Source organism: Mytilus galloprovincialis, chromosome 6 (assembly GCF_965363235.1).
Source record: "Mytilus galloprovincialis chromosome 6, xbMytGall1.hap1.1, whole genome shotgun sequence".
Classification (NCBI taxonomy): Eukaryota; Metazoa; Mollusca; class Bivalvia; order Mytilida; family Mytilidae; genus Mytilus; species Mytilus galloprovincialis.
Genome location: NC_134843.1, coordinates 86,797,954 through 86,823,523, shown reverse-complemented (window position 1 = coordinate 86,823,523; position 25,570 = coordinate 86,797,954). Strand labels below are relative to the sequence as shown.

The 25,570-nt window shown below is 31.5% G+C and overlaps 1 protein-coding gene across 5 annotated transcripts in view; it reads left to right on the top strand.

Annotated features, from left to right (window-relative positions):
• Positions 1 to 233: 233 nt before the first annotated feature.
• LOC143080582 (protein MTSS 1-like) overlaps positions 234 to 25,570 on the top strand; it is a 56,916-nt gene continuing 31,579 nt past the window's right edge. For all 5 annotated transcript variants that reach the window (XM_076256491.1, XM_076256487.1, XM_076256488.1 and 2 more), the window contains exons 1-4: positions 234 to 616; positions 6,210 to 6,271; positions 10,530 to 10,603; positions 24,762 to 24,846. In XM_076256491.1, the coding sequence (XP_076112606.1) occupies positions 521 to 616; positions 6,210 to 6,271; positions 10,530 to 10,603; positions 24,762 to 24,846 (317 nt within the window). In that variant the 5' untranslated portion in view covers positions 234 to 520. The remainder of the gene's footprint in view (positions 617 to 6,209; positions 6,272 to 10,529; positions 10,604 to 24,761; positions 24,847 to 25,570) is intronic.

The following is a 25,570-nucleotide window of genomic DNA, read 5'->3' as shown; positions in this document are numbered from 1 at the left end:
CATAAAGTATGCCACCCGAAAAGAGTTATGCGACTTCAGGTACATTATCCCGAGCGCGAACGTCACTGAAGACATCTTCAATTAAAAGGTGCTTCAAAAAACCGGTCGACGTTTTCAATATTTAACCAGATGATAATAAGAAAAGTTCAGAAAACTGTAAGATGACATTTTTTGTTACTGCTAGTCTTATTAACCAATAGCCTTCGGATTGTGTTGTCACGTGATCACAGTCATATATTGCCATCAGAGCGGAAATGATATCCGTTCGGTTAACACGCTTATGTTTGAGGACAACAATGACTGAAAAACTACCCTAAAACAGGATTAATTGTATATATTTCGATTTGTACATTGGAATGGCGATTCCATTTTGCATATGGATTACTTAGGGCCTGTTATTGTGTGTATTTATTTCATTTCGGATTAGATTTTATTCACTTTCACTATCGATTCGCCTTGTTGTGATCGGAAGTGCTTTATTTTCAATATTCAAATACAGGAATATTATAACTAAAGGAATATGTCCACAATGAGTCAACAGCAAATGGAGGGAGGCATGGATAAAGATTGTAGTGCTCTAGGAATGTTTTTTCAGACAATTATAAATGATATGAGGGTGAGTTCAGTTGTCATTTCTAACACACAACAAATGCAAGAAGCTCTCATAATTAATAATGAAAGACATGGCACCCCACCCCCACTTTTCTTGAGAAAATATTGCTTTTATCGGTCAATATTCATTTGCTAAAAAGATTTTTTTTTTATGCAGACGTCTCATTATTGATTGTTCATGTTGTTAAAAATATTATTTTTAAAATGTGTTTTACTTTTAGGCTTTTAGTTTTAGCTAAATTATAATATAAATTACTATATAAGTTACTGTTGTAGTAGTGTCCAGGTCTTGCAAAGAATGTCCATGTGAGAGTGTGAAAGGCCTTTTATTGCTAAACCTCCGATGACCCTTTGTTGATACATTTAGCATTAAATGTGTTATACAATTTTTTTTTGGGGGGGTCTTAAAAAACATTTTGTTTTGTTATTAATAAAAGCGTTATTTAGCTCGTTTGAATAGTTTCTTCTATAGCCAACTATATATGTTTTTTCCTCATTGTTGAAGGCACTATATAGTGGCCTATATTATAAATGTTACTACATGTACATCCATATTTTAACTCTGGTAGATTGTAGTCTCATTGTCAATCATATCACATCAGACATCTCTGTTATGATATTGGCACATTCCTGTGTGATTGGATAAGTGTCAGATTTTCACTTGGATGATTCCTTTTAAAATCTTTTCAAATTCTTAGTGCTGAGAAAAAGTGCATGTTTGAATTGATTGTGATGAGGTTGAATGAAGCCAGAACATGTAGAATTAAATTTCCTGTTTAACAAATATTAATAAATAAAGTCTTGGATGTTAAGCAGGATGTTGGCATGGGGAAATATGGTTTTTAACTAATTTACAAACAATTGATTAGCCAGCAATTATCAGTGAATTGGAAATCTATAGAGTACATGCATTTTATTCTGCATATGAAATAAATAAATAGAAATAATAAAAATATAAATTAGTGCCATGAACAATTTCCTCATAGTACATGTAACTATTTAATTTGTTCTCTAGTTCCTTGCAATAGTGGGTCTCATTGGGGTCTAAGCCTGACACAGGATTGCTGATTTTATGTTAGCGTGTAGTTTTATAATGTTGTATTCATATTCCATAACAAACAAAATATTAACTGACAAATGATAAAATTATAGTTTCACTAACAAACCATCAAAATTGATGCTTGAATCAGTGCTACTAACAATGACTAAAACTGCAATGATACATTAATCATGAGTCTTAAAAGCTTATTATAAAGTTATAATTCAAAATACAGAATGCAAGCTTATTAGAATATTCCTGCTCTTTTTCTTTTTTCTTTATCTAAGTACAGCATGTAAATAATTTTACATTATAACCATTTCACCCACAGTCAGTTGTAAATCGATTTCAACCGTGAAATTCTGTCACCAAATCCTATTATTAAAAAGTTATTTCATCCACAGAAATAACTCATCCAAAAACAGATTTAAAATATTTATTTTGTAAACATAACAAAAAGATGAAAATTTGATAACAAGAAACCCTCTCAATATGTATGTATTTGTTAAAAGTAAACCAAAAAATAATGATAGGTCAGAGATCGCTTGTGAACCCTTAAGATAACATTCTCTGAACAGCTGGATAGAAATATCATCTGTGTGTGCTGAGTCATGTGTCTGCATGTGTTGTAAGAAAATAGGCTTTCAAACAAAAAACTTTCTTACTGGCAATTAGAAAATTATGTACATGTACACATCGAATTTCCTACACATCATACACATATATTGTATTTTAAATTTGATGAATATTCAAAAAAACAATTGTATAAAATGTTAATTATTTTCAATGTTATATGCATTGACAAATAACTTTACAAAAATAAATTAATTTAGTCAAAAGTGGATTAGAAAATAATTTGTTTTAATTTCTAAGGCTTTAAAGAATGAAAAGCATTTTCTCTGATAAAATGTATAAGATAGAGAATGGAAATGGGGAATGAGGCAAAGAGCAAAAAACTGCCCAAGGCCACCAAATATTGGTATTTTATTTGTCAGAAAGGCCAATATTTTTAACTCGACATTGTTAAGAATTAAAAACTTTTGATCTTCAAATTAAGATTCAATGCATCGTAAAATCCCAGGCAACTAGTTCATGTCATTCAGAAATTCCTTGTTCATGTAGGACAGGTATCAGAAAAAGGTGACAAGAAACCTTTCTATCTCACTTAGGGTCAAAATTTATTGACATTCATATGTAACTAATTATAACTGACCAGTCCAAACATCTTTATCAAATTTGGTGCTGAGAAATGCCTGGGGTGACATCTCATCAATAGTGAATTACAGGATAGATTCCTTTGACCACTCTGATCCTTGTCAATTTTAGACCTTGATCAATCAAAGATGAATGATAACAAGCTATAGATAATCTTTATTACAACATAAAGAAAAGTCAGTCATGCATGGCTAAGATGATATCATGAGGGTATTGGCATGGTTGATTGGACTTCATTGTTTATTGCATTTCAACTTACAAGTATACATGTATATTGCTATTATCAAATTTTAGATGATTTACAATTGACACTGGTCAAGATCACAACAAATCAACTGTATATATGTGTATGTAAAATATATACCCGACATTTTCTGTAATGCAAAAAAATAAATTAAAAGGTTATATTTTGCCATAGTGTTAAAAATAACTCACTATATAACAAAAAGGAAGACTTTATTTAGTTGTTAGGGGGATTTGATACTCCAAAAAATTTTGTGAACAGAGAAGTTACATCTACAATGTACATTAATACAAGTACATGATTTTCTTTTAGAGATTGATTCTAAAGAATTTACTTTTTTTATGCCTGAATATGACAGGTTACACCTCTTCAAAGACAAATTAATTTTGTGACCTTTTGTTCTAGGTTCATGATCAAGGTTATGACTCATTTATTGATTTAGTACTATTGTAACCTTTTGCCTGAAAGTCCTTCACATAAATACTACTAGTACAACAACTTCAAGTGCATTTTTGTCATATTTATAGGTTATTTTTGTGCTAAAATATACCTCCTCCTGTTTCTCAAAGAATATATGTATATATATGTATACTAGAATATCTCTCAAAATTTCAATTTAGATATATGTGAAAGTAAATATAAAAAGACTACAAATGTTTATGTATATATACATGTTTGTATACAAGGAAACTCTTATTTTTGACAATAAACACATTAATACAAAAAAGCCATTCATAAGCCCATGCCACAGTAGAAGAATGCACAGGGGTCATGTTTGATCTACATTTTTTTTGTACTCACTCTGGGAATACATGTACAAAATTGTACTGCTATAAGAAAGCATACTTAAACTTTATTGAACTATTCAGTGCTTATAAAGTATTAGAAATTGATAACTGACAACACATGTTTATTAAAAGACAGGTGGCCAGTCTGGTCATGTAATCTTACTGGTCCTGTTTGCATTTAGCAGGTGAATAAACATTATTGTTTATTCTTACATGATACTTACACATGTGCCTGTAAGACAACATTAAACAGTCTGGGAACATTTGTTTATTTACATAAATAACATTAAGATATAGATTTTTATTGAGTTAAATACTTATTTTGTTTAGTCTTAAAAACTTTTAGAATTGACAGATTATTAGTGTAATGCCAGGTTATAACTATGGGTGGTCTTCTTACCATTCATACAAGTAAAAATAATCAAGGGTCGTTAGTTCACCTGCTCTAATTAATAGGAACTAAAAGGTGTATTATTTTGATTTATACCTATACAAATATATGGATATAGATATGATATATATGTTTATTATTATTGCTGTATGATGATAAGATACTCTTGAAAATCTTTGTAAATCAAAATATCTGTAAGGTTGATATGAAAAGGAGGGAAGTTAAACAAGGTCACGGCAGCTAAAAATAGATTGATGATGAATCATGATGCTGAGTCTAATGGGTGGATACATGTATTACACAGAAGCATGTTATATGCGCTCCGATTAACCTACACCTACATATCTACATGTATATACACCCTTTTCCTAAACTAATTAGAATGAAACCTCAATACTCCCTGACTATTTTATGCTTGGTTAAAGATTTAAAATGAATGTGTGGATACTAAGTCAACACAATTCTGCTGTTTTAATTTTTTGATCAAAGAATCAGAATTGTGATTTCACAGGTAATTTTGAAGAGAAACTGGATCTTTGGTCGGGTATTATATACATTGATTCCCCATTTCCTTTCTCAGTTTTATTAATAATGCATTTTTCAATGACCTGAGTATACAGAGAGTACCTAATACATAAGGTGCATGTAGTACCAACACAGCTGACCCTTGCATTTTCAAATCCTTAAACAAATATAGCTACATCGTATATATACTTTTATCGGACCGCAGATGAATTATCACGTTGTGATTGGTTAAATGCCGTCACGTGGTGACCCCCTATGAGACCGTATGGGGTTAGTAAGTTTTATATGGGGTTCATGACGCGTTAATGGCGACGTCATCTATTCATGTTGTTGTGTTTCATTGTTTATTTTTCAACAAAACGCCGCAAACAAAAGTCCAGCGTCCGATAAATTTGTCATACGGTTAACTACTGACCCCCTACGGATCCATAGAGGGTGAATAAAATTCATAGGGAACTCGGCCTCCGGCCTCACCCCCTATGGATTTTACTAACCCTCTATGGATCCGTATGGGGTCAGTAGCGAACCATATAACTTATAGTATTGTCTCCTTCACTTAACATGCTAAAGCTCACATAACATTCTGGACATAATGAAATTTGTCTGTGTCTTTAAATGTACAGAGTGCTTTATAGAACTGACAGGTCTGGTGTACCAATTCAGAAGATTTATACAAAGTCATTGTTCCCTCAAAATTATTAAAAGATTTGAGTACATTCACCTGTGTAAATGATACTAGGGTACTTGAATTTCATAGGAGGATCCTTATAAGACACACTTCATATGAATATTGTTTTATCTCAAATCATTTACATGTAAGGTCTCTAAGTGCAAGTGATTTTACTCTTACAGCATGTTCAAGATCTTTGTTTGAAAGATAATCTTTAAAAAAAACAACATATAAAAAAAAAATACCAAGTTGAAAACAAAATGATCTAAATACAATATTTTATATGCAATGTTCATATATATATGTCAGTACTTATATATTGATATACATAAAAACATTGTAGTTAAAACTTCTGATGCTTCATACAAATGTATGCATACAGCTTATTATTAAGGTAATCAGCTGGATCAGGCAAGGTTCAAGTCTTTCTTGTCAGGGAAGACTGGCACCCTGCCTTGACCAGCTTACATGTACATGTTAATCACAATCAGTGACTGTGTATTTCGTATGTCACTCATAAACATCCAACACATTATATTTGAAATGGCAATTTAGTTATTATAACCACATATTATACAATTTTAGCCAATCCAGAATATAAGGGCATCAAATGTTATGCATATATTTTTATTGAATGTTCTGAAATTGACTGTCTCTGGACTTGTGAACTACAAATGTTGTGAATTTAACTAAAAACAAAATCTTTATCATGTTTATTATTTCAGGGTAGTTCAGTTATATGGGAAGATTTTACAAGTAAAGCAGCAAAACTCCATTCCTCTCTTAAGTAAGTGCAATATTATATTAAAGTATTAAATATAATTGATTTTGAAATAGTCTACATCAGAAGGTATTGAATCCAATGCACACAAGAACTTCAGAATACATGTAAGTTAATATACACATAAACCAAGCTTTAGAGTCAGATTCATAACATGCTCATACACATGTTAACAGTCTGCAGGAAGATATGTCACCCTACATTGTAGTACATATGTATGTACCCAGACACATTTATAAATCAGAATTAAATGTTGAATACCCATTTTACCTGAAAATATATCAATATATGGCTCGACTTCTCAGTTACAAAATATAGGAAGAGAAGATTATTAACCAGCTGGAAGCTGTCGGAAATCGATAACTCTTCATAAAAATCATTGAAATAAGAATAAATTTTAGCCATATTAATTAAAAGCCCTGGGCAGACATTGAAGAAAAGGTTTCAATTTTGTTACAAAGTAGCACTTGATAATCTTCTGGGAGATTGATTGAGATATTTACTAAGAAGCTTGTTCCATTTTCTACATTGATTTCTGAAGTCTGTATGAGGAATTTACTTTGTGTTGTACATCAAACTGCGATTACTGTAGGCATTAACTATGGGAGACCATTTAAATATTTTTGAGACATTTAAAAACATAAACTTAAAATGAAGAAAACATGTTATTGTAAAAACATTGATACTATCTTAACTTTAAATGTTAAAATGCGTTTTAAATTTACATGCATATATCAACAAATAAAATCAAATAACTTTTCTCATGAGTTAGGAATACATAGAGAATTTATTACAGAAGACTTAATTGTGCAAATTGTATTTCAAGGTTAAAATTAATGTTTTTATAAAAATCATTTTACATCAAAATTTTAATATAACATGATGTAAAGGATTTTAGAAATGTTGTACTATGAAACCTTTCCCATGTTACTTATACTAATGTTTGAAACTAATGTAAATATGAAAATTATATCATTTGGTCTTAGTTTTTGTCAAAAAACAGGGCAAAGTTTTCTTAATCCCTATACTTCCTTCCTGTCTATAAGTTGAGGGGTAACAAGGAAGAAAATTTAAGGTATTATATAAGACTGGTACAGTAATTTTACCTTGGAAAGGAATCTTTTCTTATCAAAATTCAACCCATGTAGGTCCAAGCCCTGATCACTTACAGTGGAATTTGAATGGTCAGTGTGGAATTATGGTCAACAAGACTTCTCCCATTTAGGTAGCAAGAACATCTGCCAATTAAGTTATACATAATTAATAGTAAAAATTCAGGTTTGGTAAAAATGGAGATCATAAATCAATGGCAATGGCCCATATTTTAAGTTTGGGATTCTAGTGACTTATTACAAACCTCAATTTCTGCCTCTCTGTGGATTATGTAAGAGATAGAGTCAAAAGTTGGTCAGCTTTGAGTTAGAATAATGTGTCAACAGTCAAGTTAGCCTAGGATAACTATTACAATTGTACCTTTATGAGTAACAGTCTAGTCCAAATGCAGGGGTTCATATTAAATCACATCTCTGTCTAAATATATATATATATGGTACATGTACATGTATGTATTAAGGTGCTTTTGGACATTTAAAAGGCCACCAACCCAGTTAGACGATGATAAATCAATTAACAGATATTATGTACAACATTTGTTGTGAACTTAAATGAAAGGTTAAGAGAATTGAACTATGTAATGATTTTCTATCAGCATCAATTATTCAAACAATTACCAATAATTACTAATTGATCATGTAAATGCTGTTTCAGAAGACTAATTACCCGGTACATTTTCAATTATTTCCTTATTTCATACATACACACATTTAGTTCCATACATACATACATACATTTAGTTCCATACATACACACATTTAGTTCCATACATACACACTTTTAGTTCCATACATACATACATTTAGTTCAATATGTATACATGATGTACATACATGTGATGTAGATAGAGTATTTCCTGGTATATCATGACGTACCGTACATGTATCATTGACAATGAATTTCTGAATATGCAGCTGAATTACTCAGCATACCGAGATTAACATTTGGCATTTCAGTACCTTATATGTATCTTCTTAACTTGTACATGTATGCATGGTCACTTTTGTAAGGCTTTGATTAAGACACATAGTTAATATATCTTAAATCGGAAGATACATGTATTTTCATAAGAATTATTCAGATTACGACATTATGAGAAGAAATTGAATAGAGGGAGCTGTTTGATGTCTGTTAATGAGACAAGTACCAAACATTACAAAAAAACCCTGAAGACATCTAGACTTGCAGGACAATATGCAGTGTTGATCAGTAGACATTAATGATTTGTCTATACCAGTGTTGATCAGTAGACATTAATGATTTGTCTATACCATTACAGTATTCAACAATAGTCAACTTCTCAATCACACATCTCCTAATCTTGTTGTGGGAAAATTTAATAGCAATGTCATTTAAAGCCAATTTCCTAATGCTTGTAGGGTAAAACTTTAATTGGCTTGCTTGCTTTGTTTTTATGAATGTTTGCTCAAGCATTGTAATTATTATTAAAAACGATTGGACGTCTTTCAAATACAATTGTACAAACAACACAAGCAAGCTAACCAAAGTCCTACTCTACATTCATTAGAAAATTAGCTCTAAAAGCACAGGAATATCCTGATTAAGACTACTGATGGAGAAGATCTTCTATAAAAGTTAACCTGATTTCTTGTCAGTTCTATTAGTATGATGAGTATACTGTTTGTCACTGATGATGTACTGATTAATGACCGTATAGTTTATTATTTACATAATTGTTCTGTTACAGAGCAGAATGACCGATGACTTGGCCAGATTATTCTTTGGTCATTGATTGTATCATTGGGTCAACATACTAGATTGATTTGTTGGCTATTTCTGTTTCTTGGATAGTGTTATGTTTAGATAATAGATTTATTATTGTTGAAGCAAATGAAGATTAATATTCAAATTCAATAATATTACTTAATATATGATATTACATTTTGTTTGGTCTTTGATAAAAATAAGTATCAAGTTTAAATGAATCTGTTCTGTGAGTAATAGGTATTCAAAGGGTTGCATCTTCTATCCATGTGACTATCATTTCTAAATAAAAAAATTGAGGTCCTGTGACACAAAAGGATACCCATCAGATCCTGCTCCCATATATATAAGTAGCAAAATTTTACAAGGTCTATGCTTTTCTTAGGATGGCCATGGGTATTAATTGAATAGAGATGGAAAGAGTAGATATATACATTGAGACAGAATCTGTGCACAGGTAGACCTGGCAAGGCTCGCAATTCAAGGTCACCATGTTCAATCTTTACGAGCTCTTATTTATATTCTAAAGAAGTCAATAACAGTGCAAGATCTAAGTTTACTAGGGTTAAGTGAACTACCTTGTTTGGCCACTTTCATGTCCTTTGAACTGTTATCAGTACCATACATTCTGATGTAAAACAAATCATATGAAGTTCAAGTATTCACTGCAACACCTTAAAGGGGCACTAGCTGTCAAATTCATTGTAACCGATTTGACTCAAATTCTCATATTTGGTTTATAACAATGTAAAACATTTATCCAAACTATTAAAAATCTAAAATAAACAGTTTACAGAGCATGGGGTAGATAATATATAGGTTCGTTTCGTGTGTATTTTAGTCCAGACGCCATCTAATTAACTATCGATTTGACCTCAGATGACCATATAAGCGATGTAAACAAAAATAAAGATACGAATAGATTAAACCAACACGTGCAATTGGATTTTTATAGGTCTGTTTGATTTTATTTTATAGATTAAAAATAGATGTTTCTCATTGTTTTTAACCATACAAGAATGATTTTATGTGCATCGAATTAGTAATCAAATGATTTACCGTAGTTTCACTTTCATTGTTGACATTCTTTTTCTTTAAATAACCAGTACACGTACAATGCATGCGTTGTCAATCTCTAGCTAGGGGTTAACTTGAAGTTCACATGAATACCGGTTAGAATGATGATGACGTTTTCACTTGCAAGTGAATCAGTCAAAAATTAGGTTTAATCGCTTATTTCAACAAAATTAAAGGAAATTGATTGCTAAAAGCAAATTATTATTTCATTATTCCAATTTGATTAATGATTGATCTAAAAAAAAATCATACTTTATTTGTTTATATATATCGTAGCTAGTGCCCCTTTAAGCTAAAGTCTGTATATTACTTCACTAATTGATATTTATGTAGATTCTCTTTTTTTCAGAGCTACACTTGGAGCAATAGGAGGATTTTTAGATGCCTTCCAGAAAGTGGCTGACATGGCCACTGGGTCTAGAGGTAAGGTTTTAAAATAAATAATTGGCTAAACCTTCAATCATGAATAGTTCATCATGCATATGTCCTACCTCATGTGTGATAAATCTTATGTGGCTTCATAGTTAAATATTTTAGACTGTGGTAACGCCTTCTTCATGTATGCTTAGTTTACAGAGAACTACATGTATACTGCATGAGAACAAGTGATGGTTTGTTCTAAAGAATTCTAAGTCCGTGGATTGAATTGTTAATTATCTTTGGAGGGTCAATAATATTGAAACATTTGAGTATCTTGAAAGAGAAAATAGTTAATATAATATGCATTTAATTAAAAGACTGATGCATGTACATGTAGTAATAAATTTATGCAAATTAAGTCTTAAATTTGAAGGAGGAAATAAGTTATAATATAGTGGTCAATGAGTGCTTATTCAGCAGTATTATATAAGTCAGTTTATCATATATCCTTGAACTCTCATGTCACATGATAATAGATTATCAAATGATTACAAATCTGATTTCTTTCTTGGTATTGATACAAGAGATTTGTTACTGTAGCAGGAAATCCATTTCTATGTCACATTTCATTATCTTGTAATTGATCAGAAGGATACTGTCAAAGAAACTGACATACAAATCAATACTTAGCTGATCTTGTCATCTTGGACATGAATATTATGCTGGACTTGATTTGATATTTATTGCATATATCATGTATATATGGTACTTTGATGTTACTGATTTGAAACAATTTCTTTCTTAATGCTTCAAAACAAGAATTATTCTTCCAAAATTGCATACATTTTATAAACAAGGAACAAATAATCTAAGATTGTCTCTGTCTCACAGTCTGACCAAATGTGATATGCTGTTGGTTGATCTGAAATGTTTTTCGAGGAAAAATGTATATTCTGAGATTCATCTGCATGTACATTGCAGTGGCGGATCCAGAAATTTTCATAAGTGGGGGCCCACTGACTGACCTAAGAGGGGGCCCGCTCCAGTCACGCTTCAGTGATTCCCTATATAAGCAACCAAATTTTTTTCCAAAAAGGGGGGGGGGGGGCGGGCCCTCCCCCCTAAATCCACCTCTGCATTGTGTATAAAATGTATTATTGGCGCTCAGTACATTTCTTTCCATAGATTTAAATGTAATCCATGTTCTATATTGACCAAACATTGATTTCATAAATTTGAGTTGTAATGTTATACATCCATGTGTAATACATGTATGATGATTTTATATAAATCGTTTGTTGGTGATTCGTAAAAACCATAACAGGAAAGTAGAGACTTAAACATTGTTAAAGTGTATTTGTTAATAAACATGGACTATTGGAACAAGGCTGCATTGATCATCTTTCTTTATCAGGTACTCAATAGGAAAAACTAGGAACCTTTGACCTTTTATAACTGAATTGGTATGAAATTAACGTCAGAACTGGTACTTATTGATGTTCTTTGGTGAAAAAGAGTGCTGTCAATGATTGATTAAAAGCTAAAAGGTTTCCATCGATTGTACAGGCTATATTTGTATCCTATGTAAATATGTCTTGACATTGTAACATCTTTTTCAAGAAGTACTACAGATTTTGTTCTTAACATCATAATTGAAATTCAATCTTGTTAGAAATTGACGATTTAGGGAAATTACTTGATTTTATCTGCCATACTGGTTGTTTGCCTGTCATTTTGTAATTTCTGGGTTTCTGCTTATTAAATAATCATATACTGTTTGTGTATTGAGGTTTAATTGCTGTCTACATTAATGAGTAGAATACATAATATTCCAACTGGTGCTTATTCACAGAAAATCATGGAAATATTTTGAGGTCTCAGACTCTTAAAACAAAAAATCTACTTGCATGTCTCAGTGTCCTATTACACTTTTCCAAGAATGACTCTTAAGGGGGAAGGGGGGTCCTTAACCAGGATAAAAAAAGGGGGGGTCCAAATATATGTTCACATTCAAATGCATTGATTGTCCAAAATAAAGGGGGGTTCCAACCCCTGGAACCACCTTGATCCACCACTTATATGTCTTTTAATGCTTTCTTTTAGTTACTCCTGATGATTATATCTAAGCCCAAAAGGTATGTGCATATGCAGAGAAATGCCCTGGAAATAAGACATTAATTAGATATGTATGTCAGATCAGTAAAACCTGATATGCAGAAGCATAGGCCAGGTTACAATTCAAATCTGTCTGCATAATGTAATTTTAACAGATTTAAACAGTGTTACAGGACTCTTGATTTAATTAAACAAAAAACTCTACTTTCAGGTGCTTGTCAACTGCCCACTTATCTTAAGATTTAAATTTCAAGATTCAGATATCAGAAATACCTACGTCATTAATATTTATAAGAACTTTAAATCATACTGCATTTTTAGGTGCAGCCCTGTAAATGTTGTACAGGTATTATATAATCAGTGTTCCAGATGGTTTAACCAAATGTTATGAAATTCCATAATTTGTGTAATGTGTTGAAAAGTCAAACATTTGCTGGGTCATAGCCAAACAGGAAAAAAATGCTGTGCTTTTATTCTTTCCTGCAAATCTATACATAGATCTACCCAGTGTTCTTCTACATACATGTTTATTTTAAAGAGAAGTCATAATTTGTCTTATTTTAAATAAAAGTGTTGTAGTTTTTATTGATAACTTTGTAAAATGTTATCAAGGTAGAAAGAAATTCATAAAGTAATATAAATGGCTGTTTAGCTGGCTACCTGCTCTTAAAGAATGCAATACTATATAAAATAGGATAACAAATTATACTAAGCCTTAGATAAAGGAAACTTCAAAAGTTTTAAAATAACTTGGAAATATATACTAGTAACACTGTATACAGACATTTTTGACAGAGGCAAATATTAGTAGATATTTTTTGTTGAAATTGATGTGAAACTAGATACATGTATTTTATACCCTACACAGGTAGTAAAATGATCTTAAATATACAAAAAAAATGCAATATTTTAAAAGGTAGGGGTCTGTTTTTTGTGAGCAAGATTACTGAAGATAAGTGTCATATGTTGCCTTGTCCATTGTTAATAAATGTATTCATTTACAACAAAGCTAATTTAAGCAAACTGTAATGTTCATGGATGTTCATTAAGTCATCACAAAGCAGATAGCTTCTTTGTTTGTTTGTCTGATTAGGGGTGGATATAAGAACTTGAAAGTTTCAGAAGTCAAGCATCATTAAAAGTTCTCAAAGTTTTGGTAAAGCAGCCCATTATTTCAGAAGAAAAGATGTAGAACATGAAAATTACACCCAGATGTATAAAAAAACAGGAAGTAGCAAACAGATGTGTTGTCTATTTCACAGCTGGTAGATCTATTCCACATATGTCATAACCCCTTCATCTTTTATTGTTGTTTCATAAGTAGGAGTAAATTATAGAGAAGTTCAAATGGGAAAAAGTTGTAGGGGGTGAATAGGTTTGCTGTAAGCTAAATAATTTATAACTGATCATGCATGTAGGGAAGTCGAACCTTTGTATAAATCATGCCCAGTACAAGTTTTAAAAGAAGAGATTTGAGTTAAAACCTTATAATGAAAGACATGTTTTAATGAATAGTTTCATCACTTGATTGCTAATGGAATACATTTTGTGTATGAATTAGCTTGAAAAGTAAATAAGGAAATTGTGTGGAAATAGAATAAGGATTGGGATCGATATATATACCTATTCTGAATTATAATACAATGTATATACACACATCCTTTAAAAATTAATAGGTCCCTTCAATTCATATACCGGTATGGATGTGTATAGAATGAATGAAAATATTTTTTTATTTAGACTTTTAAACTTGGCTTACTTCTAAGTTATAATAATATAATTTTTTCTCCACATGTCTTGATATTTAGACTTTAAAACCTGGCTTTCTATCCGTCACAGTGTTATAATTTTTCTCTCCACACCTTCAAATTTATATAAAGCCAAGAATTAAAAAGATTTAATCAGGCAGAAAATAGTTATCCAAGTGTCCCCACTAATCAGTAGAAAGTTTTTAAATGATTATGACATATCTGATATGTTAGTATTATCCTGTTAACCTTATATACTTGTGGATCAGTAAATCACATAATGTAAGCTAATATCTTAGGCAATCCTTATGTATGCTTCAGGTCCTTTAAGGTTAATATATGTGTTATTGAAGAAAGGTCATGAAAAGAACCTATGATAGCCATTGAAATGAACTATCAATAAACCCCAAACATTGCTTTATCAATACCATGTTTTCATATTGTTTGGACACATCTAGTTTCCTTATATTTTACTATTCTAATAAAAGAAGTTTTTAAAAAACAGCTCACAAAAAGTTAAATGACAAATGACATTGTCGCATAAATTAATGGACATGTTAAAAGTCATGTTAAGTTTGTAAAGTTGTTAATTAGAGCAGCTTAGTATAAGAGGGATGACTAATTAGGAAATGAAAGCAATTGAGGATATCCTGTGATGTTAAACCAAACGCGTAGATCACAGAGTAGATCACACGACAAGCACCAGGAGTGGTATAAGTAGCTGTCTTTCAGATGCATGCTGTCCACCTAAGATGGACTTCAGACTACTACTACAGGGATGTTGTAAACTCCATGACCACCCATAACAGTCTTGCATGGTCTGTCAAACTTCGGACTGATTTGTTCTGAACATATTTTATAAATTTAGATGAATATTCAATTCAGAAGTATAGAATGCTTATGTAAATTCTAACAAAGTTTCATTCAATCAAGGAAGAAGATGGGTTATGCTCTTAATAGACAGAAATTTAATTTTGGATTCTGTAAGATAAGACCATGCTTTCTTGGAATATGGTTGTGGAAACCTTTTATACCCCCGCTGTAGCATTGGGGTATTAAGTTTTTCCCTTGTTGTTAAAGTTATAGTTAGAAAAATTGGGAGTGGCATAGGCTGGAGGGGGATATTAATATGTTACTTTGTAATCCCCTAAAATGCATACATAACTTGTGTTTTTAAACAAGAAAACTTGGAATGATTAATAAATGAACCAGATGATCAAATCCATTGAGTAAAGTATGATGTACCCTAACCTATGTATATAAAGGCTATCACTGGCATCAGCCTAACACAGAGTTGTCTGTGTGAAATCCTTGTTACATAATTATATCACAGCTGGAGAACAGCCAATCTTACTGAAGAAGGTAATATGCATAGACATTGTCTTAAATTGTCCTGAATCAAGGTCTAGACAATTAACCTGAACTTAAGGTCAAACATGCAGGGGAATATTTGATTGTAAGGGCAACAGTGACTAACAGTCATAAGCCTTGATAGGTAACTGTTTATTGGTCTGCTTAGGTAGTTAGGGTAGGAAATACAGTAGGAAATACAATGATGGTTTTAACTAAGCATGTGTTAGTGATTATAATAACACAACATAGTCTAATGTAGACTTAATTAAAAATTATGAGAATCATTAGCTTATAATTTACTTCAAAGCATCCTTCAAATTTACAGGGCTGTGTCTCACAAAAAATAGATCTTAAGTATGCTGAATTGCTTATAATTTACAACTTAATTTAGAATTTTTGTGAAAGGCAGGACTGGACAGCAGAATTTGCTTGTCAGTTGATCTTGAATTTTGAAATATACCTAGGTTCTAGAAAACTCTGCTCCTGTCTACTGTCAACTATTAAACCAATTGTTCCATGTAGTTTTTACATATAAAAAATTTCAAATTAAATAACATAATTTTTTCTGGCATTTGGTTATGCATTTGAAATCATTTACTTTATCTTTCACCAATGCTTTTGGTTGGCTTATTTATGCATTGTCTTCTGGTCGCCTTTTGGATAAAGGTTGAACAGTATACCAGTTAATGTAAAAAATGAGTTATCTCTCACAAACATGATGCCATGTGTGAGTCTTATGTTTTTTAGAGAACATAAACCAGATTGAATCCTATTTTTATCAGATTTTGACATGAAAATGATGGGCTGTCATAACAAGACACAAAAGTTCATTGTAGACTTGTGACATTTAAATCACTTGAAACATTTTAAAAACCATGTTATTTTGTATTGGGAGCATGGTAATGGAATTTGACACGGTAGCTTGAAAATGCTGATTTATATTTGACCTAGTTATAAATCAATAAAAATTTGTTTTTATAAATGTACAAAACCAGTAGCAATTTACTGAAAATAAAGGCATTGCATTGTTGAAACTTTGCCTTGACATGGAAACAGAATTGAAACATTATAGATGGTTAGTCTGAATAGAAGTGCTAAATCTTCAAGCAAGAAAAATAAAATTGATACAATAGATCAAACATGAAAACTGTATATATATGCAACTCTTTACAAAAATAAGAAGATGTGGAATGGTTGCTAGTGGGAAAACCATCCATCAGAGGAAAGAGACCAAATATTGTGGATGTAAACAACTGAGTACCCTAATGCTCAAATATTTGAAAACTGCACAATTTACATGGCTTGAAGACTAGTGAATTTAAACATTCATGTTTGTATCAATCCTATCTACACATTGTGCACATGGTCAGTGAAGCCATTGCAAATGAAGCATAGTGTAGTGTTCATTTACTGAAGACAAGATAACTTGCGAGAGTGCTTCACATTAATTCCATGTCAGTAGATTAATTTGTTGCTATTTTGAGGATGATGTATTGGCAGAGAAGTACTCCAAAGTTATGCCTCATTTAGAGACAGTGACGACCTTGAAGTCATTGACCTTGAAATCACCGTGTAAGTTGTGTGGCAGTGCAGTGATATTTTTTTAGATTAGAAAAAAATCACTGCATCTGCAGATTGGCTTTCTGTTTTTCAATATTTAGGTTTTATCATGTATAAAAGCTTCATATTTATAAGCTATCATCAATGATATCATTAAACCTTTTCTTGTTCAATAATATGATCTTCATTTATCTGCTAATGAAAGGGCATCCTCCTGTTTGTATGGTGGTCTGTGTTGAAATGATCCGTCTTCAGGTTCAGGTATTCTCCTTCATATCACAGAAGCATGAAGATATATTTAGACTGATGACTTTTACACCTGTTTATATTTGTATTTACTGATGGGGTTATTTTTTGTTTTCATTTGTTGCTAGACAACTAGTGAAATAAATATTTTGGTAGAACTAGAAAAATGAATCTGTACAATTTGTTAATTACTGTTACTGACAGAGAGTTGATGTTTCTATGATATTGTCATTAGTGTCTTGAAGGATGTCTGAATTTTGGCATGTTTCTGTTGATTTTGGAATCTCACATGTGTCAACAAGGCAATATGATTACTTATACATGTATCCACTTCACAGTCTTCACGATGTAACTATAAAAACTACAGGCCCGAAGCTCAATTTTTAAAATTTTTTAGTTAGATTCTGTTGGCCTGTAGATATGATTTTTACAGGCCAGAGAGCAATTTTACTAGCCTGGGCTGTCTGGGCTGCCACTCAGCGTGAAGACTGCTTCATTTTAAATCTGTTGGATAGTTGTGTCTTTGAAAATCATACCAGATCTCCTTATATTTATATAATTCTTGTATTCTATTTATAGTTCAGGACACCTCTGGTTCACTCCCATCTTGGTACAGGTATTCTATTGATTGCAAGGAAATCTCTTCTCTTTGTTCTTCGTTCCATCATATTTCTAGTCAGTCATTATCTGTTAACTTGTACACATGCATCATCTATAAACTTCTAACAGATATTTTTTGTTTGTGGAAAACAATGCTACACTAATAAGATTAAACTTGACATATATTACATGTATTTCCTGGATATGAAACCTAATATTCAAATTAAGAAGAATGATCCTTCTAGAAATGTAGATACAGACGATTTATTGATGTGAAAATTAATTTAAAAAAGATAGGACACACAAATGAATGCAAATACTAATACACACATCAGATTAATTTCTGGTTCTATGAATGTATCATGTTAATTGGATGTATTTGTCCAATGCATGTTTTAAAACATAGAAATGAACCTTAAATGAGTTCATTACTGGTTACTATAGTAACGTAAAAAGTATGCATTGATGCTGAGACCAGATGTGATCATGGGTAAACTAATGAAACATTACAGTTGTTAAATTGACCAGATTTGTCCATGTGTTGGGAATATTGATCCTTAGGAATGAGAACCTGAATTCAGTTTTGTGGCTTCTAATTGATACCTAAACTGAGATTTTATTAGTCTTGATTAATAGCAAAAATCTTGTGGTATATTGGTCTGATGTTTTGATAATTACTTGATGGTTTAATTGTAGACTTAAAGTTGGTGTATGTTTATCTAAAATATTTCTGTCATTTTAGTAGATTGTACAAATCAGAGTTTGTAAAATAGGAAACAACAACACACAAAATAAACCTAATACATTTATTAGTACATTTTTTTTTTAAATTCTTTTCTTCTTTCCAACTCTTTGCCTCCTCTCTATGATATATAAGAGAAATAAAATGTATTCATGTAATCGAATACCTATAAACTGTTATACTTGTAATAAGAGTGTTCGATACAATTTAAAAGGTAAAAAAGAACCCTAAAGAATAATGTAATATTATTTTAGCCTTCAGTTAAAATGATTTCATCTCTCCCTTAGAGGTATAGATTTCAGTATGAAACTTAACCTGCGATTGTTTTATAAAGTCACTGGTCTCTTTGATTTCATGTTTGAACCAAATCTCACAGGTAAATAAACCTGTTCTGTTTGAAGTTGTAATAAATCTTATTGTACTCCTTTCTTGCCAATGTTTTCTCATTATTTTCAAAGCAAAAACACCTGGCTATAAATTAAATATATAGGCATTATAGAGTAAAAGTTAATTAGATGAAACTAATTAAATTTGCCATGTATGGGTCAGTTTGACAAGTTTGAGAAGCTGGGTGTACTTAGATGGTAAGGTATACTTGTGGTTCCATCCTGATGTGATGTGGAGGTTTGTGTCCTTATTTTGTCTAATAATACAAATTTGGAATGAGAACAAGACACTCAAACTGATTTCCAACAGGCAAACACTGAAGCATATCAGCTGCAGCAGAACCTGGATCATGAGATTGGTCTGTCGATTTACTTCTTATGGCCCCTGAAAAACAAATGAATGGAAAACAAATATGTCAGATGTGTAAAGTGCATTAATAGGTGGAGGATAATTATATAAGTCTTTTCAAAGGGCTTTGGTATACATTACCAGAGAGAAAATATCTATTTTATCAAGGCCAAATGTCAGCACCTGAAACAGAAACAGTTCTTTCCTAGTGTTGAAGAACTGATGGTATTGATTGGCAGCTAACAAAATAAGGCCATATGCTCCTAATCTTTGAATATTTACATTGCGGTTATTTCTGTTGATAATTGTATTATATCATCAAAGAGGAGAAATAATATAATCTGTTGATTGAAATATTATATTAATACTAATTGAGATAAAAAGATTTGTAGGAGCATAATTCATATAAAAATATCAATTTGAATATTGGATTAAGGACTCCTTTGTTACACATGTAGTACTACAATTGTAATGGTTATTGTTTGCAGGTCAGCAATGTTAAAGATCTTTCTCAGTAAAAACTCAATCATCATCCTTCCCTTTTGAGCAGTTTCTTGGCATCTGCTCTAATTATTGTTCACAGGTCAGCAATGTGATCACCTTATATTTGTAGAACTTTTTTCAGAAAAAAAAAAATGATCAATTATCCATTCCCTTTCAAACAGTTTCTTGGCAGACTACACGAGTTCAAAAAAATATCTTATTATTGTTTTGGACAACCTGCTCTTTCTTCAAGTTGTTGTCTCATTGAAACATTCCCCATTTCCATTCTCAATTTTATTTCATTTTAACTTAGATCTCCTTAAATAGCTTGATATACTTTGCTTCTAAATATATTGAGGTTATAATACAATTATCCTCAGCTATTATGCTTTAAAAATATAGAATATCAGAAATAATGAAAAATCTGCTTCCTATTTCTTAAGGTACATAACCCAAACTAGAATAGAACACACGGTTGTAATCACATCATTGTAGTTTGTGAAAATGTTATAATTTTAAGCTTCAATATTAAAAATGCATTAAAAAATAGTCATTTTGGGGCCCTCTGTAGGTTGCTGTTCAGTGTGAGCCAAGGCTCTGTGTTGAAGACATACTTTGACCTATAATGGGTTACTGTAACAATTTGATGGACAGTTGTCTATTTGGCACTCATACCACATCTTCTTATATCTATTTAATAAATGTTGGATAAGCTTCAGAATATTGGTCTGTATAATAAATTTGTTCTGTATTCTGTTGATGCCTTCGCTCAGATTAAATTCTTTGGCATGGTGTTGTATTGTCAGGACATTGTCATCAGTTCTATTCTATTCAGTGTTTATTAACCCCAATAATTGTACAATTAAAATCTTTCTTTAGAACCTATCTTTCAATAAGTGGACTTTAAGGACTTCAAACTAAATAATTTAAAGGTATTACTTTAAACTTTGCATTTGATCCCCATGACCCAGACAAAACAATATTGTAGAATTGAAGCACTTGTTACCCATGACTGATCAATAATGTATAATCCATGTTGTCTATTTACTTATATTCCTTTAAAATTAGTTAGACTTGGTTAAATTATTTTATCTTATAACCAGATAGAAAATAAAAGATCTGTCAAAGTGTAATACTATCTCTTTATGAGAAAAATAATTTAACCAAGTCTAACCTTTTATTTTCCACAATTGTCTTTTGAAAGGCTGTACACGTTTTGACTTCTTCAACATCTTTTGTTTAGTTTAATATGATGGTCAGGTCCCTATATATACAACCTTGTTTTAATGGTTCATTGTACATTGAATGTCTTGTTTTGTTAGACAGTTTTTGTGTTAGTAAAAAAGCTGTCTGAAACTGAAAAAGACACTGATATTAATTTGGTGCAAAATGACTACTTGAAAATTAAAGTTAGTTATATGAACAAAAGGGACCACACAAATAGCCAAATCACTTTTTAGCTCACCTGGCCCTTCGGGCCAAGTGAGCCTATCGCTTGGCGTCCGTCGTCGTTAACTTTTACAAAAATCTTCTCCTCTGAAACCACTGGCCATGGGCCAAATTAAACCAAACTTGGCCACAATCATCATTGGGGTATCTAGCTTAAAAAATATGTCTGGTGACCCGGCCAACCAACCAAGATGGCCGCCATGGCAAAAAGTAGAACATAGGGGTAAAATGCAGTTTTTGGCTTATAACTCAAAAACTAAAGCATTTAGAGCTAATCTGACAGGGTAAAATTGTTTATCAGGTCAAGATCTATCTGCCCTCAAATTTTCAGATGAATCCGACAACCTGTTGTTGGGTTGCTGCCCCTTAATTGGTAATTTTGCTGTTTTTGGTTATTATCTTGAACGTTATTATAGACAGAGATAAACTGTAAACAGCAATAATGTACAGCAAAGTAAGACCTAAAAGTAAGTCAATATGACCAAAATGGTCAATTGACCCCCTAAGGAGTTATTGTCCTTTAGAGTCATTTTTTAACAATTTTCATAACATTTGTAAATTTTTATATTACTAATATTTTCCACTGAAACTACTGGGCCAAGTTCATTATAGATAGAGATAATTGTAAGCAGCAAGAATGTTCAGTAAAGTAAGATGTACAAACACATCACATCACCAAAACACAATTTTGTCATGAATCCATCTGCTTCCTTTGTTTAATATTCACATAGACCAAGGTGAGCGACACGTTTTTTAGGCAATTTGAACCTTAGTTTTTAAATAAATACTAAATTTATCAACAAAAAATGGTTTGGAATGGTTTTGGTAAGACTGTCAAGTTGTTTGGGGTGTTTAACGTCCATCACACTAATATATTATAACTTAATGATCTAGTGACAGTTGGACTGGTCTGAAGATGTAATGTTTTTGTTTACAAATATACTGTGTGTAGCCTGAAGCTAGAATCTAATGAACAATGACTTGACTTTAAAACATGCAATACACACAGGTGTTTCAGGTAAAAAGAAGTAAAAATTAACGAAGTAGAAAGATATATATACTGATATAGGTCAGTGATCTTGGAAACCAAATGACATGTCACCTAAGGTCAAGGGATACCCTAGAAAATTATTTGAGCTTAGATGACATCTATTTCACAATAATGGTAAAAGATTTTCCCTTGATATATTACAACATTTCAGACATTGACACTTGCATTGAATGCGCTTATTATGTAAAAGTTGCACTGAGTCGTTATGTTTGGCTGGGCTTGAAAAGAGATTTAGTTTATGTTGTAATCAATAGTGCATTATACACGTCAACATGTTTTTTATCAATACATGGGGTAAATTTATTTAGCTAGACATTGGCCATATATTGAATAAAGCTTTATATTTGGTGTCTGGTTGATAAAGATTTATATTTGTGTGAAGTATAAGTATAATTTAACATATAACTCACCTGTTCAGGTATTGTCATCTGTATATTTAACACCTCATAGTGAAAAGTACTTTATGAAGTACATAATACCCACAATAGATTGTTAATAGATTATTTATACCTTAATAATGATACATTGATGGTTCAAGTTTCAATCCCCAGAGATGTCTGGTTAAGTACAAGAAATGATTGTAATACAATGTAACACTGACTTTTAGAGTTTCAAATCTACTCCTCATCTTACTAGTCTTTTGGCAAGACCTTTGTGTCATGCTGTCTTGAATTAAAAGTGAAAGTGTGTTGCCGAACCTGATTAGAGCAGAAACGCTAAACAAAACCTGATAAGTTAGTTACCTTTCTACACTGTGTTATATATTTGTTCGAACCACCAACAATCATTACAATCTTGCAAACTAAATATAATTTCTGTTTGGATGGGTATTGTATAAATAAAAGTGAACAACTTTTGATTCAAAATTTTTACCTGATACTTTGCATAATAATTTTAAGTAATGTAACATTAAATAAAGCAATACCAAATATTAAAATGATTGCCAATATGATTCATACTTAGTATTTATAAAGCAATTAAAAAATCTTTAACATATTGAAATAGTACTGTATCCATGAGCAAGTGCACCAAAATACAAGCTTAAAAAGTAATGAATTATTCTAGTATGTACTTGGCTGTGAACTATTGACCTCACGTTAAACATCCTGCCAATAAAGAATTGACAGGAAGTGGAGTCTTTTGGTGGATTATTTTTGTAGAGGTTTTCATGCTAAGGATATTGATATAATTAGGTGTAATATTGTCACTGCTGTCTATGAAGTACTAGATGGAGCCACTCATATTATTGCTGATTTGTCATAATGCTTCTAGTAGCATACCTAAGAATTATATAAAGTTTGAGACAGGCTATGTATAATGTTTCTTTACAGATAAGGCTTAGTTTTAGGCTACAAAAACAAAGGCATTTAGGCTAGGGTAGGATGAACACTGGATTCTAGGGATTGAAAAATAATTTGATATGAAAGGAAAACTAGAGACTTATCAATGGAGAGCATGATGATTTCTTTGTTCTTTTTAAATCTGTTTTCTGTGAAAATTATTCTTTCAAAACTTTGTGGGTAAAAAGGTATAACATAAATACTGAAGTCCAAGGTGAAGTTAAAACAGGGAAGTCCATATATAAAAAGTGACAAAATCAAACCCTATCAAACTATTGGTATCAGTAAGGTAAACTCTCCTGAAATCGCAGTCTTGAATGGGCAAATAATCCCATGTATCATCACATTATTTAAAAAAAAAGAGTGTTTTATCTTAGATCCCTATTTCTATACACCTTAACGCTAATCCCGGCTGACCCGGCCGCTTGAACTTTTGATGCATACAACAATCACTTTTCCATTGTGGCGTCAAATATTTTGTATTATGACGTCAAAATTTTTCAGGAACCTATCCAGTAATGGCGGACAAATAGTGATAAGGTGTATTATAATTTTAATAGACACAAAGTACACAGAGAGTAATATCATGAATTTTGAAATAAAGAATGAAATATCCCTTTCACCACAGCTGACCTCATTAGGGCACCATGAAATAGGAAAATAAATTGAAATAATTATGTTTACCAGCTAACTTAATGTTATGTGTCACATTATAAATTTGACACTAAAGTGATTAGATCATAGTCAATCTAAGTATAAAGAGCTTTGAGTTAATCAATCTTTCTTTTCTATTCTGTAGGAGCCACAAAAGAGATTGGATCAGCCCTTACAAGGTTATGTATGAGGCATAAAAGTATCGAGACTAAATTGAAGACATTAACAAGGTAATCATACTGTGTACATCTTTATGATGGTTATAAAAATTGTCATTATTCTCTGATGAATCTAGCCAGCCTGGGGGGTAAGTCCTAGTCAGACTGTCAGACTTCTAGAGAGGTATGACATTTGACAATGGTCATCTGTATATATCACGGCTATTGTGTTTCCAAGTATGAAGAGTAAGGAAACAGAAACCCTGGTGTTAACACGGGAAATTATACTCATTAGTTGTGTGAAGATTTGTTAAAAATAATGATTCTTGAACCTTGAGCAGTTCTTCAAAAAACACTTGTTCAAAAGAAAGGTTTTGTTCAATTTTTGCACAGTATATCAATTTTGACTTTAACAAAGCCATTTCTTAGTTGCATATCTGAATTTTTGTATAACAGGAAAAAATAAATCTATTTATTGTGCACAATTTCTTGGAAAACTATTCAGCACTAAATTGCATTAATTTAAGGAAATATATATCAAGTGAATAGAGTTTTTGTGTATTCCGAGACATACATGTTATTTTTTAAACTGGTTAAGAGCAATAGCTTCAGACAAATCAATAACCAACGACAAATGAGGCAAAAATTGAATTAATCTTCTAAACTCTATTGACAAATGTATTTAGATTAACTTGCTGTACTCTGACTAAAGCTAACTTAGATTTCGATTCTAGTGTACACAAGAGAGAAGTCAACTTGAAAGAAGGAGATACATGAGAATTTTTCTGTGAAAGAT